General features: G+C 42.8%; 1 protein-coding gene across 3 annotated transcripts in view; it reads left to right on the top strand.

Annotated features, from left to right (window-relative positions):
• Positions 1–16,427, top strand: part of ACTN1 (actinin alpha 1) — a 96,314-nt gene extending 79,887 nt beyond the window's left edge. Inside the window, exons 15-22 of one of the 3 annotated variants that reach the window (XM_080619956.1) lie at positions 1,570–1,752; positions 2,336–2,470; positions 3,284–3,463; positions 4,362–4,508; positions 6,481–6,561; positions 7,104–7,169; positions 8,666–8,824; positions 10,623–16,427. In XM_080619956.1, coding sequence (XP_080476082.1) covers positions 1,570–1,752; positions 2,336–2,470; positions 3,284–3,463; positions 4,362–4,508; positions 6,481–6,561; positions 7,104–7,169; positions 8,666–8,824; positions 10,623–10,781 — 1,110 coding nt within the window. In that variant the 3' untranslated portion in view covers positions 10,782–16,427. The remainder of the gene's footprint in view (positions 1–1,569; positions 1,753–2,335; positions 2,471–3,283; positions 3,464–4,361; positions 4,509–6,480; positions 6,562–7,103; positions 7,170–8,665; positions 8,825–10,622) is intronic. The other 2 variants (XM_080619954.1, XM_080619955.1) reach the window with 2 other exon arrangements.
• Positions 16,428–16,988: the final 561 nt, after the last annotated feature.

Consider the following 16,988-nt stretch of genomic DNA (forward strand, 5'->3'; position numbering starts at 1 on the left):
GTAATTTGAAAATTGCATTAATGAAAACCTGAAAATGGAGAGAATCTTTCAGGGCCTTGTGGTTTTTTTAACCCACATGAGCAAAGCTTAGTGCTGCTCATGGGTTCTGCAGGTCAGTTGTTCCATGTAGGACCAAATGACCTGGACATGACATTGCACGATAGGATGTGCCATGAGGGCAGTTGTTGAGCTACCAGCTGGATTTCAGTGCTGCGCAAAAAAAAGTCAGAATTGTCTGCTTTGGTGCTGGGTTACCATTTGAAGCAAAAGTTGACTTTCCTCCAGTAGGACAGATAGCGAGTATCTCGGTTTTGCCCCTTCCAAAAGGGTGTTACAAAAGCAACGTTACAAGTGATTTTCAGACCTTTGAGGGGGTAGTGCAATAGCCCTAGCCTGGTATCAGCTCTGTTACTACGCTGCTACTTTTTTCTTCCACCCTTCCCTCTTGAACAAAGGGGTTCATTAAGTCTTTCATAATGCAGAGCAAACCTGAACAACATTTAAACACTTCCCTGGTCCCTTTGTGACTGTTTGGAGTATCCTTCCCAGCCCCCAGACTTGCATTATATTTCTATGGCCACTGCAGCAGCTGCAAAGTAATGAGTCACCATGTAAGGAAGCAATTTTGCAAAAGTAGTTACAGTGTGTGAGTTGTAAGAGAGTGGTTCAATCATGTGGTTTACATTTTTCATTCCCTTTTCTATCCACACTGTTCCCTCAATTATCCCTGCACATGCCTCTCTGTCCCCCAATCTTTTTGCTGTCTCTTTCCCTGTGTTTGCTTCCCTAGTCTTGGTCTTCCAGGCTTCTGGGATGAAGTACCTTAAAGGCCTGTAGAAGCAGTGGGAGATGAGCCAGGATCAACTGGCTTGTCAGCTGTCCACAACCAACCAGCAAGCATGCCTCACCATCAGTCCTTGGAGCACTGCCTGGGCACCGCAGCAAGATGGAAGCAGAAAGGGCCTGTTGTGTTCATGTTCAGGGAGAAGGAGCTGGTTTTCCACAGCAGGAGCATATGCTGCCTGTGCAAGTTTGCTGCTGGCTGGAAGACCTTCACCTAGTTCTAACTGAGTGTGATCAGACTGAATCTGACTCTTATTATTCATCTGGAGTTATGCTAAGTGTGCAACTAGTGCATACTTAATGGGAGAATAAAAATATGTTGCCTTTACACTAGTGAGACATGACTGCTTTATAGTAATGCTAGTAGTCAGATCACTTCCCAAAGGGGCTGACAGGCAGTCACTGAGCAGTGTTGGAGAAATAGTTCCCCCTAAATGATGAGCCAAAATTATTCCACCATTTTTTGGGGATGTGATCTCTGTCGCTGAGCAACATGAGACAGAGGGACTCATACTGAACTTGAGGAAAATGAGACTTCACATCATTTAAATACTTAAAACAGGCTGTTTAGTGATGATGAGAGAACCTGGAAAGTGTGTTAGAGTAGCCTGCTTTGTATCCTGGGAATATGTAAGCTTTTACAGTCACTTCTGCAGGAAATATTTGCTCAAGAGGCTACTCAGTAACTAATGTTCTCACCCTGTTTTTGCTGCCACCTTTCTGCAGGGATTGACCACAGCTCATGAACAGTTCAAAGCCACTTTGCCAGATGCCGACAAGGAGCGCCAGGCCATCCTGGGAATCCACAATGAAGTTTCAAAGATTGTTCAGACATACCATGTTAACATGGCAGGAACAAATCCTTACACTACGATCACACCACACGAGATCAATAGCAAATGGGAACATGTGAGTTCTTTCCAGCCTCGCAAGTTAGTGTGGGAGGCTGCTGCTGTTCAGTCACTGGGGGCCCCAGGGAGTGGATTATTTACTCTTCAGCTACCCTCACATGCTCACTGCTGAGCTTTATTGATTTTTTTGCCCTTTGTTTTCAGCTCATTTGCCATACGTCTGTAAAGTAGAAAAGATCTTTCTGATAAATGCCTATGGGGTGTCAGATCCATTTTACTTTATATTTTTATAATGAAAGAGGCTACTCTCCATACCAGCTGTGTTGATGGTTCTTACTATCAAACAAGATCACCAAAATGAGATCTGAACAGGGTCCTGCAATTCAGTTAATGTGAGCCACCAAAAACCCAAGTAGTGAATGGAAGCTTCTTCTGGTCTTCCATGGCCTGAGATGTGTTTGCATCACACACCCTACAGCAGATAGGATTCACATTCCATAAGCCTGCCCACTGTGTCCTAAACCATATAACTGCTTGTTTTCCATGCAAACACCCACCCCTCCCTTCCTTCCAGCAATTTCTACATTTACTATTACATGTCTTTATGTGTAAGCTGCACACTTTGTTACTCTTTGCTGTAGGTGCGGCAACTGGTTCCCAGAAGAGATCAAGCCCTGATGGAAGAACATGCTCGTCAGCAGCAAAATGAACGACTTCGCAAACAGTTTGGTGCACAGGCCAATGTCATCGGACCCTGGATCCAGACTAAGATGGAGGTAGTGCTTTGCTCCTTTTGAAACTGTTTTCCTCTTCAGTGATATTCTTATCCTTGGTCTTTCTTCACAACTGCCATGGTCATTCTTTCTTCAGGTTGCAGCAAGAGACACTTATATAGAAAATGCAGAGAATCCCAAGATGGATAACAGTTACAGAAGTGCTTGTACTTTTCTTCCCCTAACTCCTTAGTACAGAGATAAAAAACATGACTGGTATTTTAATGAGGTTGTGTTTATATGCAGGAAGTTAAAACCCCTAGATCAGAGGCATGGTTTTGTAACTTTTTACAGCAGTGGTCTTGATACACATAACAAAATAAATACAGCTAGCACATCAAGCATCAGCAGAGGAGACATATTTTTAAAGGAGATCTTCTCTCTTTAGTTAAGATTTGACTTAAAGTAATTGGAGTTGATGAAATGGAAAAATATGAAGCTATTACTGATGACAGGAGATGTAAAAAAGAGAGCAATTACAGAAATATATCTGTATGAACAGACTAAATCAGTGGATGACAGTACATCAGAAAAAGATTTGGCTTGGCACATTATTAGCTTATGGTCTGTAGTTTCCTTTTCTCTTGTATCTTTGTATTAGACACATCTCCTGTGACTCACCTCACTTGGAAAGTGTTCAGGGCTCTACTAATGTTTTTGCTGACAATGTCTCGGCTCATTTAAAGTAACTGCTCCATGAGCTTTTTTTTCTTGAATCATCATCCTGTGTGAGTGTGAAATGGCTGCAATAAATGCCAAGCATGTTGAGACTTGTCCTTCCAATGGGGTCTAACTCCTTTGGCTTTGCTATTGCAGGAGATTGGCCGCATTTCAATAGAGATGCATGGGACCCTGGAGGACCAGCTCAACCACTTGCGGCAGTACGAGAAAAGCATTGTGAATTACAAACCAAAGATTGACCAGTTGGAAGGAGACCATCAACAGATCCAGGAAGCTCTTATCTTCGACAACAAGCACACCAACTACACCATGGAGGTAAACATTTTGGCAGTAGATCAGCCAGCCTCAACTGCTGTGGCCAGTTAGCATCAGCCACATCTAGCTCTGGCAATGTGTTGTGATTCTCTGGAAAATGGAGAGCTTGACAGTGTGGCCAAGCATGCAACAACGTGTTGCTGAATTTCTTTTTTGCCTTGCTGTACTTCATGCCAACCTATTCCAATGTACTTCCAAATACAGACAATAGAAATAACCCAAATGAGATCAACAGTATTGCTTGAAAAATTGGCTGGTTTCATTTCTCCTGCCACCCGATTATGGCAGCCTATTAGCTGCGATTAGAAAGACCAGGGAAGCACTGGTGATTTTGAGCTGCCACAGCCTGGCAGAAGAAAAAAACCTCAAACAAATGCTTTTTAAAATTGGAGTCTGGCTTTCTGTTAACAATGTGAGGTTTCTTGGAGGCAATCTGAGCTTGATATGAGTCCAGCAGAACACACAGAGGCTTTGAAACTTGTCTTCTGGTTTTTGGCCAGCTCTCTATTAAGCAACAGAGGCAGTGTCTTCCAGAGACTATGGTTTATTTATTTTCCTGGTAAGGAAAGTTTTCTGCCCAACTAAGTCCTAGAATCACTGGGTTTGATTCTCATTTGTGTTGAAGGCCCACAATATGTTGCTCTGACATGGCAAAGGAACTTTACAGTAAGACCAAGACTTCCTTCAGATCACAAATTGGCCTCTTCAGTTTCTTTTTTCAGTCAAAATTCAGATTTTAAACATCTGGTTGGCTCACACTGCAGGTTTTCTGGGCAAATGACTTCTGCCTTGGCCACCAGCATTATTTAATTTGCAGCAAGTAGCACATTCCATCCACTGGCCTCAGAGGCAGGAAAGCTACTTTTTAATTTAAAAATTGTCCTGTCCTCTTTTCCAGCATATCCGAGTGGGCTGGGAACAGTTACTAACAACAATTGCTAGAACCATCAATGAAGTGGAAAACCAGATTCTGACCCGTGACGCCAAAGGAATCAGCCAGGAACAGATGAATGAGTTCCGGGCTTCTTTCAACCATTTTGACAGGGTAAGTCAGTGCTGACTGCAGCTTGATAAGCAATGAGCTTCCATGTAGACTGCATAGTGCAATAAAAAACAAAGATAAGTTTTATCACTAAGATAAAACTAGACAAGTAGAAGAGAATTCATTCTTAATAATGCCACGCCTGTGGAGCAGTCATTCCTGTGAAGACTGTTGAGTGTTCATTAGTCTGAGAGAAATATACCTTGATAGGAAACTGCTACATTTCCTGACACAGCTGAAGTATAGAAAAGTTTGAAGGCTTGTTTAAGAAATTAGACTTTTACCCCACCTTCTCAAGAAAGCAGGTTACTATCTTAATGTATACATTTCATTGGAGCAGCTGTCCTTCGCTCTGACATAGCATAGATCTGCATCAAAGAAACCAGTATTGCTCTTGTGTGGAGCAAACAGGAGAATCTATATGCACCAGGTGTTGCATGACATAGATAAACCCTGATGTAAAACCTGCCATGCCTTACCATGGAAATACATGCAAGCCACTAGCGGGTGCAATCAGTAAGGAATTCCTCAAAGAAAATTCTCTTCCCCGCAATTTGCCAGCTTGTCTGCAGCTCTTCCTGCTACAACCTAAATCACAAAGGTGTCATGCAGGGAAGCAGAGAGAGCAGCCAAAGCCTGAAAACAGCTCCGTTATCAACCCCTTCAGTGTTGTCTGGAAATCCAAAAGCAGCCTGCAAAGATACTAAGGCAGTGATGCAAATAGAGGTTGCTCTCCACCACTTGCTGCCCCAGCCAAGCTGTTAGAAAGGTCTCCAGAGAACAGGGCTGCAGCCTTCCCTCAGAGATTGGCAACACTTTGAGACAGCTGAACACTGGCTATTTCAGCCCTTCTCTAGCTGCCAAAGAAAAACAAAACCATGGCTGCTTTTCTTAGAGAGGGACCCATAAAAGCCCTATAGATTTTATATTTTATTGCCTGCCCCTTCCTCCACAACAGCCTGATTGATCATGTGAAGGAAACATTGGTTTCCCATATTCAACTGTGTCTTTAATTTATGGAGGCTTAATGCTGACTTTAAAAGCTGATTTTCTGAGGAAAATCACTTGGAACTGGCTCCACCAACCTGTTTGCCTGTTTGTAGCTTCCTTGATCTGGCCAGAGATGGTGGTGGCACACAAGGACTTTTCAGTGCTTGAGAGCGGTCCTGAGCTAAAATCCTGCAGGGCGGATGGTGATTCCCAGCTCCTGTGGTAGCTTGTGTATAGTTTGATGGGGACATCCAAGCACAGGGAGAGCAAAGGGAGGAGCAGCTGCCAAGCTGTGTTGTGCTGCGCTGTACAGCAGTGCTGTTTGCAGAGCTGAGCACTTGAAATAGCTTTGTCAGTCAAAGCTCCACCTCACGTGCAGGCCGCATAAATACAGCCATAACACTTCTCCCCTGAGCTTCAGCTGGTTTTCCTTGTCTGTTCCTGGGATGCCCTGACAGATAAGCTTCCTTGGGCGTGTTCCAAACATACCTGCCCTCACTTACTCCTTTAGTGGGACTTTTTGACTAGAAGATTAAGGCAATGCTTCCCCCCTGCCTCTGCCTGCTTACCTGCACTCTGGGTTACTAGTGAAACACAGGGCTTCTGACACTATAGATAACGAGCAGTGATGCAAGTAACTCACTTGGGAGATGGAGACCTTGAGGCTTCTGAGCATCAACTGTTTTTGTCATTCAAATGCTCTCAAGATGTGATGATCTCTCTGAGAAGGAACTGTTCCAAGAGCATTTTTAGCACATTCTGAAATGTCATTGTGATATCTAATGTTGTGCACTTTTTATTTTTCTTCCCTGTCTTTCTATCTGCATGTCATTCTTCCTCTCCCTCTCTCCTCACCCACTGCATGGTGCACCTCTTTGTTGTCCTTCCACCTCCCTTTGATCTCCTCTGTGTCTCCTTCCTTCTGCTCCACACGGTCACCGCACTGGCACTGCATGTCCTGCTGCCTGGCACACCGCATAACCAGGACCACTCCGGCACACTTGGCCCTGAGGAATTCAAAGCCTGTCTCATCAGCTTGGGTTACGATATTGGAAACGATGCACAGGTACTGAAAGCTAGTGAACGCAACCAGATATTAAACTGTGAAAAAATAACAGGTTTTTTCCTTTCTTTTCTTGTTTGTCTTAATCCATCTGTCATTGCTATTCTTGTGTCTGACTATATACACATCACTTCTCTGTACTGCTTCCTTTCTAAATGTACTTTCGTACCTTTACCTTCTTAATTTTCTAATTGTTTGTCTTGGGGGAATCCTTTCATGTCTTCAAACTATTCCATTTATTTGTGTCACTTAACATTCCTTTCCTTGTCTACCCCTCAATCTGTCTTGTTTGCTATTTTCATTCCTTTTTTTATCATCAATGTTCCCTGTGTGTGAATATTCCATGTCCAAAACCACCTTTGCTTCTTCATGATTCACAAACTACTTTTTCTCTATTGTTTTTTATTGTCCTGTAAACCCTTCCTTCCATCTCCTCCCCTCTGAAACTCATTCTTTGTAATGTCTCATGTGGGTTCATTTCTCCCTGGACTGCTGGACTCCCTTTTCTTTCTCGTCTTTCTCCATCTTTGCATCATTCCCTGTAGAAGAAGACTGGTATGATGGATTGTGAAGATTTCCGAGCCTGCCTTATCTCCATGGGTTACAATATGGTAATGTAGAGCCCTCTGTCACTCCTGTTCAAAGTGATTCTTATAGGCACCTTCAAAAATAGAGAGAATGTGCAGTGAATCTAGGTAAATATATAGTTTTATCTTCCAGAACTATCAGCAATGTTGTATCTAGTATTAGTGGTACACATAAAATTCTTGTCTCACAGCTGCAGCTGAAGTTAAAAAGATTAAAATCATTGTCTAGTTCCTGTGTATTTCAAATAGGAATTATATTTATCAAACGGTGTAGCTACAAGTGGAAGAAACAATAAACTTCCTCTTATCGGCACCTGCACTCTGCACAGCACACACAACCTCCCCAGCATTAAGTATCAGTTGAACTCATCTGGAAGTACACATGACCTGATTTCTGAATACACTCAAATGCTGCTCCACTCATTCCTACCATTTATTTCACATCTCTCTTCCTATACATGTAAGTTCCAGTTCCAGTCATCCTCCCTGTACCTTTTCCCTCACCAAAGTACCTGCATATTCAGAACATTAACATGTGGCACCTTGAGGGGCACGATAACTGATAGAAATAGGAAGACTGATGCTCATCAAAGGGCAGAAGATGATAGTGCAGAAATATTCACCTGTGCTCTTAGTGTCTTTGACCCTGATGTCAGGCAAAGCAGTGTTTATACATCTTACTCATTAGCCCAGTAAAAATACAGACCCTTCAATGTAGCATGCCAAGTCGCAGTAACATTTGATTAGATACTGCAATTACTCTTGAAAGTATACAGTTCTAGATGCATTAGAAGAGCCTGTTCCCAGAAGACTCAGCTCTGCTTTCCCCTTCTCCTTACATGGGGAAGAAGGAGTCCCAGAGATGAGAACAGATGATATTTTGTTTATATGCAAAAAAAAAAAAAAAAAGCATCAAACTACACTGCAAGGTAATGGCTTCTGTAGCAAACATCTCTGTAGGAACTTTCCTACAAAGGCTGCTTCCCTGGGCCACTCCAGATAAGCAAGTCCTTCTTTCCAAAGCCTGTCTAGTTAATATGAATCAGATACTATTAAAGACCCCAGAGACGTTTCTTTCTAGTGGTTTCTGTTCTGGCAGATGAAGAGAACTGTAACAGTTCTTTTTTAGCAATTGAAAGTAAAAGGATTTGAGGAATGCAGATCTTCCAATATTGCTACAGACATCTAGCATGACGTGTTACAGGGAAATTCATGTCTTCCCTGAAGTCTGTGTGATTTTGATCCCTGATTAATAAGTATTGTCCTTGAGCAAGACGGAGCCTGGATGTTATCCTAGGGCATAGCTGAGAATATTTTATCCAAAGGACAAAATGAGTGGCAAGCATTTGTACACAACAGCAAGTTAAAAAAGAATATCCTGATAAAAGAACAAAACCTAAAAGTCATTTCTGTTAGGCTTTGTTTCTCTAGCTGTGAAATGTGCTGCTGAACAGTTTCTGCCCACTTTCATAGCACTGCTGCCCAAATGCCCAGGCTTACATGACTGTGTTGTTCTCCAGGGGGAGGCAGAGTTTGCCCGCATCATGAGCATCGTCGACCCTAACCGTCTGGGTGTAGTGACGTTCCAGGCCTTCATCGACTTCATGTCCCGGGAAACAGCAGATACAGATACTGCTGACCAGGTTATGGCTTCCTTCAAGATCCTGGCTGGAGATAAGGTCAGCCTCCACGCCTTCCTTTCCTGTATCTGCTTTGGTTCCTGCTTCCCTTTTTCTCTCGTCACAGAGAGAAAGCGTCAAGGGAAGCACTGTGTAGCATGGAGGGCATTTTCACAGGAACACTGTGCATTGATGGAGGAGTGCAAGGCTAAAGTGTGGGTTAACGAGCAGCCTGCCACAGCACTTGAAAGTCCTGTTCAGCTGTCAGTCAGAACTTTGCTGCCCACTCTTGCTTTATTTAATTAAGAGTTTGGTTGCGATTTGTTATTTTAAAATGTACGAACAAATTCAACAGATGGTTCTTGATTAGTCTTGAAAAACAATTACTGACAGTTGCAAACTTGAGATGACCTTTCTCTTATATACAGGTGTCACTATCAGTTGTTATACAAGCAGGAGTAGATTTTCATTGAAGAATTGCTGTATCTGCAGAGGAGCATCTTTTAATCATAGAAATTGGTCAAAAGCAGGAAAACTTACAGGATGATACTAAAAGTGCTAATTTCCTGAATTCGCATTATCAAATGGATGGAACCAATTGATAGAAAAATTATGTAACCTTGTTTTTCTTATATAACAATCCCTACTAATTTTTTTATCTCTATAGTTACTAATGATTTTATTCATCTCACTTGAAATGTCAGATAGCATTTCTCAGATAGTAACAAGTTATCCTTAAATCCAGTACTGGTTTCTATTTTCCCTAATAACCTTTCATAATCTATAATGTAGAAACCCATAATGACTGTCCTTTAGGCACCTACATGACTGAAGCCAGTCCTCTCCTCTTTCAAGACCTGAAAAATCTACATTATTCAGATAAGCAAATCACGGAGTGTGTGGGTGCTTTTGGATAAAAATTATTAACTCCTTTACTCTGTACAGTATGTTAAATATACTTGTCAGTGTTTCATATGCTGTAGTGACTATAACATGAATCAGACAGTATTTTGTTACGAAGAAAAATACCTCTTTTCCAATCATTAAGCTGAAAGGTGGTGGCTTGGGGGAAGGGGAGAGAATAAAAAGTCGCAAGAGAGAGAGATGGTGTGAAACTTGAACCACTGTTCAGACCCGCTGCAAATGCCCATGAGTCAGTTAGCTGAAGACAATGTACTGGTTAGCAAACACGCAGCTACTGCTACCTACTGCATGGAGAGAAGCCAAGCTACCTCACCTCAGCGAGTCATCAGAAGCTGAATTTATAGAAGTAGTTTCTCTTGCTTATTAAAAATGTCTGCTGGGAAAGGCAAGGATTGTTGAGGGAGCTGTGGAAGCAATACAAAGTGTTTGCTTGTCTGCTTGTCTTGCATTGGTGTCACCAGCCAGAGCTAGTGGGGATGGCTCCTTTCCTTGCTCTCAAGAGAATGGCAACTTCCAAGCAGCACAAGCAGCTGTTACCTCCTGCCAGTAAGGACAGGATCCAAATGAAATTTCTGCTTCCTTCCATTTGCTTTCAGCAGGACCTCCACTGTCAGCAGGAAGGCACAGTCTTACATGGACAATTACCTTCCTTACCTCCAGGTCTTTTCCATAGATGTGCTGGTACTCCTGCAAAAGCGATCTTTCTCTCTGTTGTAAAAACAATTTTCTTGTCCAAACAGCAGGGAAGAACTGCATTTCCCCCCAGGGTGTATGCGCAGAGAGCTCCCTGCATGGGTGTACAGTACTAGTCTAGTTGTTGGGGCCCTGTCCCTGACTGTTGTCTGCTGTCCTGGTGGGGCAGGGGGTGGTTGTCCCTCTGAGAAAGGTCAGTTTTCTGAAGTAACCATCTCCTTATCGTTTGTCCTCTTTGCAGAACTACATCACTGTGGATGAACTACGGCGGGAACTGCCTCCTGATCAGGCTGAATACTGCATTGCTAGAATGGCACCCTACAATGGCCGTGATGCTGTACCCGGTGCCCTGGACTACATGTCCTTCTCCACAGCGCTTTACGGCGAAAGTGACCTTTAACTTTTTTCTGTCCCACCACACGCTCCCTCCCCCTCTCCCGTCCAACACGCCCTTCTTTCTCTTTGCAAAGCAGCCTCTGCTCCGCTCTTTTTGTGTTTCCCTGTTTTGCTTCAGATAACAGATCACATTTTTAAGTGGGGGGGAGGACATTGACATGGCACAGCCTACCTTGCCCTTGAAATGAGAAGTTTACAAAATTATTTTGTGCAAAAAAGTTACATTTTAAAAAGAACAGACATATTTTATTATAGAAAAAGGTATTTTTCTCCACCAGATTGAAACTTAAAAAGAAAATGTTAAAATATTGCACCAAATATTTTTTGTTGTGACATAGAAAGTCAAGCACAATGTTACATTCCATCCTTTCCAAAAAGAACCAAACAACAACAAAACACCACTTGTTCTGTTAACTTCTACATTTATGTATGTCTCTCTTATCATGTTTATCTTGGGAGGGGGGAAGGCACACAAGTGCATGTGTTTGCTGGTTCACTCATTTCATGAAAATATTTTATGATAAACTTTTGAAATTGCTGTGTTTTCTAGGGAAAAAATAATGTACACAGCTCGTTTTCATATTTAATTAAAAAATACAATATGCCTCCTATGTTTATCAGTGCACAACTTTTTTTTGTTGCTGAGAGTTGTCTGGTTTCAGAACATGAAGCTTGAGAGTTGGTAACTTTGATATTGCTTGTCACAAACCATATTAAAAATTTCTTGTGATAACAATTCTAGACTTTATTCATTTGTATAGTAAAATTGTTCATTCCTATTTAGTTAAAACAGAAAACATGATTAAGAGAATCCAAAATTAATGTTGTTTTTTTTAAACAGAAATTACAATCTCCCCCCCCCAACCTTTTATTCTTTTTGAATGATGTTGGAATTTTCAGAGCTTTATGACCACTTTGAACTAGCAACTTTTATGTGATTTTTAACTATCCCTGATAGATCCACATCTCTAGGAACAATATTCTTGTTATTCCTTAAAAAACAGCACAGAATTAGTTACTAGACCTGTGCAAACAAACAACTGCTGTATCTTAAACCATCTACAAAAGATTCATCCTCTGTTCCATGCTCAGCATTAAATATCTCACTGCTTTTGATATCACATCTTCTGACATTATAAATTCTTCCAGAGACCTCAAGATCATCTTTGTATTGACATTCTAAAGAAACCGGTCTTCAGAACAACTCCTTTGGGACCTTTAATGAGTCATGAAGTGTATACACACATATGCATGCATGCCTGGAAAGAAGTAAAGGGAAGCAGCTAATTCCTTCCCAGCCATTGCAGGTACTACAGGTGTATTTCCTGCCCTCCCACAGTATTTTTTAGGAAACATGGAGTTAGTGCAAGAAACATCATTACTGCTTCATGATATGTTGCAAGTGTTTTTTACCTGTAACCACATACTGCTGTCTTTAGTGCTAAAGGCAGTTTTCACTTTGACGGAATGACTGCAGGAGCAGAGAATTCATGCACAGGTTCACAAGGAGCTCCTGCAACTTGCAGTAGCATTGCCCTCTGTTCTCCAGCACAGAGCTAAGTCCTGAGGAAGGCATTGTACATGGTGGGTTGGGGTTTGGCGCAGACCTTGAGTAGGCCAATAAAAATCACAGCAGTGTGTTGTGATGTATCCCAACCTGGCAGTATCTGCATACTGTATTTGCTTTAATAACCCTGTGTCCTCTTCCACAGTAGTTGCCCTGTCCTTGGTTTGCTGCATGTGGAAAAGGGCATTTGCACTGTAAACCAAACAGTTCTCTGTAGTTGTACCCACTCTAAAAAAATGTAATGGTACCCTTTTTTTTATGATTTTATTTTATTTAAACAGTAACACCAGGGACAGGGAGAACATCTGTTGGGGTATTAAATGACCACTCTCTGGAGAAAAAACCCATGTTATTTCACAATGGGGGTGGTAAAGGAGCATAGGTGCACCCTGACCATCACCTTGGGCCTAGGTCTGCTACCACTCTGAGAATGGAGCCAAACTAGTTTAAATGATCCTAGTGACAGCACTCTGCAAGTCTCTGCTTGGAGATTCCAGCGGTCTTTACAATAAACGTTTTTACTGAGCTGTGGTAATGTGCGCTCTATGACCAGGTTCCACACAAAACTCCAGCTGGGTGTAAGCATTCCTGCATTTATGAGACACAAAACAGGTGGCTTGTCCCTGCTTACACCACACACTGGTAGCAGTGTGTGGGCTCCAGCATTGCTAACACTGCTATACTGGTGGTACTTATGCTTAGGCGGCATGGCCTTTGACGAACTGGCTAGAGCCTCCCTGACCTGGCCTTTCCCCCTAGGCTGTAGGTAAAACCTCCCCATTCTCATCCCACTTGAGGAGGAGGAGCACTAGCAACATGTTCACCTTCCTCGTACGCAGCACAAGATGTATCTTGGGCTAACAGTCTCTGGCACTTAGTATGCTAAAATTTGAAAACAGCCTTTTGTCTCAGGCTTGTGTTTTTGCAGCTAACATGATGTTTCTTAGCCAAGTCCTGACATCAGCCTTCGCAAAATTTGTCTCTGGAAGCAGCTGTTTGCAGCTCAGTGACTGTTCCCTCCTCTGCCAAGAACAGAAGCAGAGAATCCACTTCAAGCTCACATCACCTATTCAGGGGCAAACTGTTTTTGTCAGCCCACCTACTGTTTCCAGGCACAGAAGTTGAAATACTGCTTTCCCAATAAATTAACCATTTTCCTTTCATGGCTGCTGCTATCTTTGGCTGCTGAGATCTCGGTACCAGCCCCAGCATGACTGTCTGAGAGTATAGGGGCAAAAAACACATCAGTGCTCAGACCACATGGGTCTGTCTTGCCTGCCAGAATGTCAACCACATTTCCAAAAGCCTCGAGTCTATCTTGTGACTGTTGCATGTCTTCAGTGCTGCCAGCATCTGGTTTTGGAGGGGAGGATCAGAGGCAGGAGTCTCAGAAGACAATGAAAGGAAACTAGTTTGCAACCTTGAATGAACTTGGTTTCAAAGAAGTATTCATACATCTGTGGAGGATCCATCCAGATGAATCAGACTGGTTATATCGGGGAAATAATGGAGAGAGTGAGAACTAAAGAGAGGGTGACTGTAACAGCTGGAGAAAAGGAACAGCTAGAACTGAAACTACTCATTAAGATATTGGAATGCAGGCATGATTTTCAGACCATAACAAGATTATTTGTATGAGATTACTTCCACTACAGTTGCTGGGGTAGGACAGATTTTTTTCCACCCTCTGGTAGCCAAATACTAAGAAAGCTTAATCCTGTTGAAATAATCAAAGTGCCAAGGTGACTGAAAATTACTCTGGCTACTGAAAGAGTTGCTACTGTATAAACCCTTAAAATGCACTGCATCAGCTCTAAGCTGCTGGAAAGTCTTCACATAATAAACCTAGATTAACAAAGTCTAAGACACATCATGAGACAAACAGGTAATCAGAACATTCCCTAGCACACACCAACAAAATGTGTTCAGTGCTGCAGTCAGTAAGAAGTCAGCCATTGTGAAGGATAGAGCTGGATGATTAGATCTTGCACAGGGAAGGATGTTCATGAACCCAGATCCTCATGGTTTGGGAAATCAGTTTGCAGAAAGAACCCTGCCTTTCAGGCCCCCAACAGAAGCAGGTTTTAGGTGTTTTCTATTAAACAAAGGGTAAAATACAGAAAAAAGCTTCAGGGTGGGAAACAAGACCTAGAATGCCTCTCCCAGGAGCACAGCTGCTACGTCTGCCCTGATACTTGCTCTCCCTCAGTTGTCTGCTCTACAGTGGCACAGCTTGAGTGAGAGGAGCCTTCCTCCTCCATCACTACAGCCTCACACTGTGGTTAGGGCACCCTGTGGCAGGTGGGAGCCTGAATCTTCACTCTGAGGAAGACAGTGGACACATGCCTCCAGAGAGACGGGTGTTTTAAACACCACACCATTTTATAAAACGTACCTGTTGGTCTCAACACATCTTCTGGCAGCTAAAGAAAAGAACAAGTCCTAGCTAGTCCTTCCTAGAAACAGATGCTGGCACTTTTCTGTGAGCTGTGGATCCCAAATGGAACAAGGCTCTGGTTTCCCAGCCACAAGCAGGTGCATTTGTACTGAGCACCGGCTCATTAAGACTCTCACCACTTCCTCCTAGCAGCTCCTCACTCACTCACTAGCATGTGGGCATTTTTGGTCCCAAAATGTCTACCTTCCCCTGCATCCTGTGCAAATTCTGGCTTTAGGTCCTGGATTCCATCTGTGGTGCTTCAGTGAAGGCAAGCAGTGGCGGAGCAGAGAACTGAGCCCAGCTCTGTCACATTCCAGTCTTAAGTGCTGCAGTCATCCTGCAACTATCTCAAGCCTCTTTCCAGACCCTTCCTGCCAGTTCCTCGTTTGCTGTCATGGCTTTTAGTATGAACCCTGTGGCTTTTGTTGTACAGATTTGTAAACACAAGGATTATTTTAAACTGCAGAGTTAGGACAGCATTTTATACCTTATTATTAAGAACATTTAAACAATACCACCATCACTTTAAAGAAGAATTTCTCTCCTGCTACTTCTCACTTGAATAGGGCACAATCTCTAACCTGTGGCACTGAATCATAGCATCCTGCTTTCTGCTATGGAGAAAATAAGATGTTTTCTTTGGGAAAGCAAGAAAGCAGCTCACTTACCCCAGCAATCAACATACTGTGTTTTTTAAGTATCCTGATTCCAGCTAAGTATTGATTTGCATTTGCAGGTGTGTAGTCAGGATGCTAATAGTTCCCAGCAGGCTCTCAGATAGCCTTCTAAGAGACCAATCTTTCTGTGCAACCAAAATAACGAGCAAACTAAGCCACAGCTCTATTACAAAAGTTGATTTTGCACATGGTAGCTTCCATAAACACAACCCACACACTAGAGGCAATGCTGCAGATTCTTCTAATGATATATTTCATGCCTTTTGCCACCCGTGCAGAGTGTCCACAACCAAGAAAGGGAAAAAGGGACTCCAGCCCAGTTCAGGCACTGCCAGAGCAGCCGGAGCCACATTCCAGATGCACAACCGCATTCTTCCCCACTGACACCACCCCAGAGGCTGCAGAGATGCAGGATAAAACCAAAAAAGCTCTTATTTGGCTTCCAGCATGACTTATCTTCATTACTGCAAATAACTCAAATCCCTATTTTACCAATATCATTCCAAGACTGCCACCTAAAGAGTTTTTTTCTCCTTCTGAGCTTCTTGCACAGCAATTCAAACACACAGCGTCTCCAGTGCTACTCCTTCAGGAGTCCAGCTCTGCTTCTGTGCAGAATTTGCACAGTAAGAGTCACAGGGGTGCCATTTTGAGCACCCTGGACGCATTTTGAGCGTCTTTATCTTTACAAATAAAGAAGTAAAACAACAGAACATTGTATTCAAAATGGTACAACATACTTGTTACGGCTACCCACTTTTTTGTTTTTAACAACAGTTAGCTTTGTTAAGCTGTCACATCATTCCATTTTCTTACCAAAAAGAGTTCACTCCAGTTGCCTTGCAGCCAAAGCGACAGAATGCTGGGCTGCATAAGGCATAACACTGCTGTGAGGCCAAGGCAGGTGACCCTGCCATTCAGCACTGGTGAGGTCATGCCTGAAACCTTGTGTCTTCCACTGGCCTTCCCACACAAAAGAGCTATGGACTTACTGGAGCAAGGCCAGCACAGAGCCACAAAGATAACTGTGGGACTGAAGCACCTCATACAAGGAGAGATGCTGGAACTGCTCAGCCTGCAGAAGGCTAAATGTGTGTAAATACCTGATGGGATGGAATGGAGAGGAGGGAGCCAGACTCTTCTCAGTAGCATCCACTGACAATTAAACCCCATGAAATACCATCTGAACACTTGTTTTTACTGTAAGGGTGGTAAAACACTGGATTGGGTTGTCCAGAGAGGTTGTGGAGCTGCCATCTGTGGAGGTATTAAAAAGCTGACTGGACATGGACCTGGGCAGCATCGGGACTTGGACCAGAGGATCTCAAGGGGTCCCTTCCAACCTAAATGATTCCATTTATTATGTATGTTGAATGTATAAGTTATCTCCATCCTGAAGAATAATCAGAGGACAAGAAATTTGAATGATACAATGCTATAAATGTAACTTAGATTTTTTCTCCAAGTTAAATCAGGAAATCCAGACATAATGCTATCAGATGAGGGGGGAAATGGGCAAAACAAACC

Source organism: Psittacula echo (genome assembly GCF_963264785.1).
Source record: "Psittacula echo genome assembly, chromosome: 5".
NCBI classification, from domain to species: Eukaryota; Metazoa; Chordata; class Aves; order Psittaciformes; family Psittacidae; genus Psittacula; species Psittacula echo.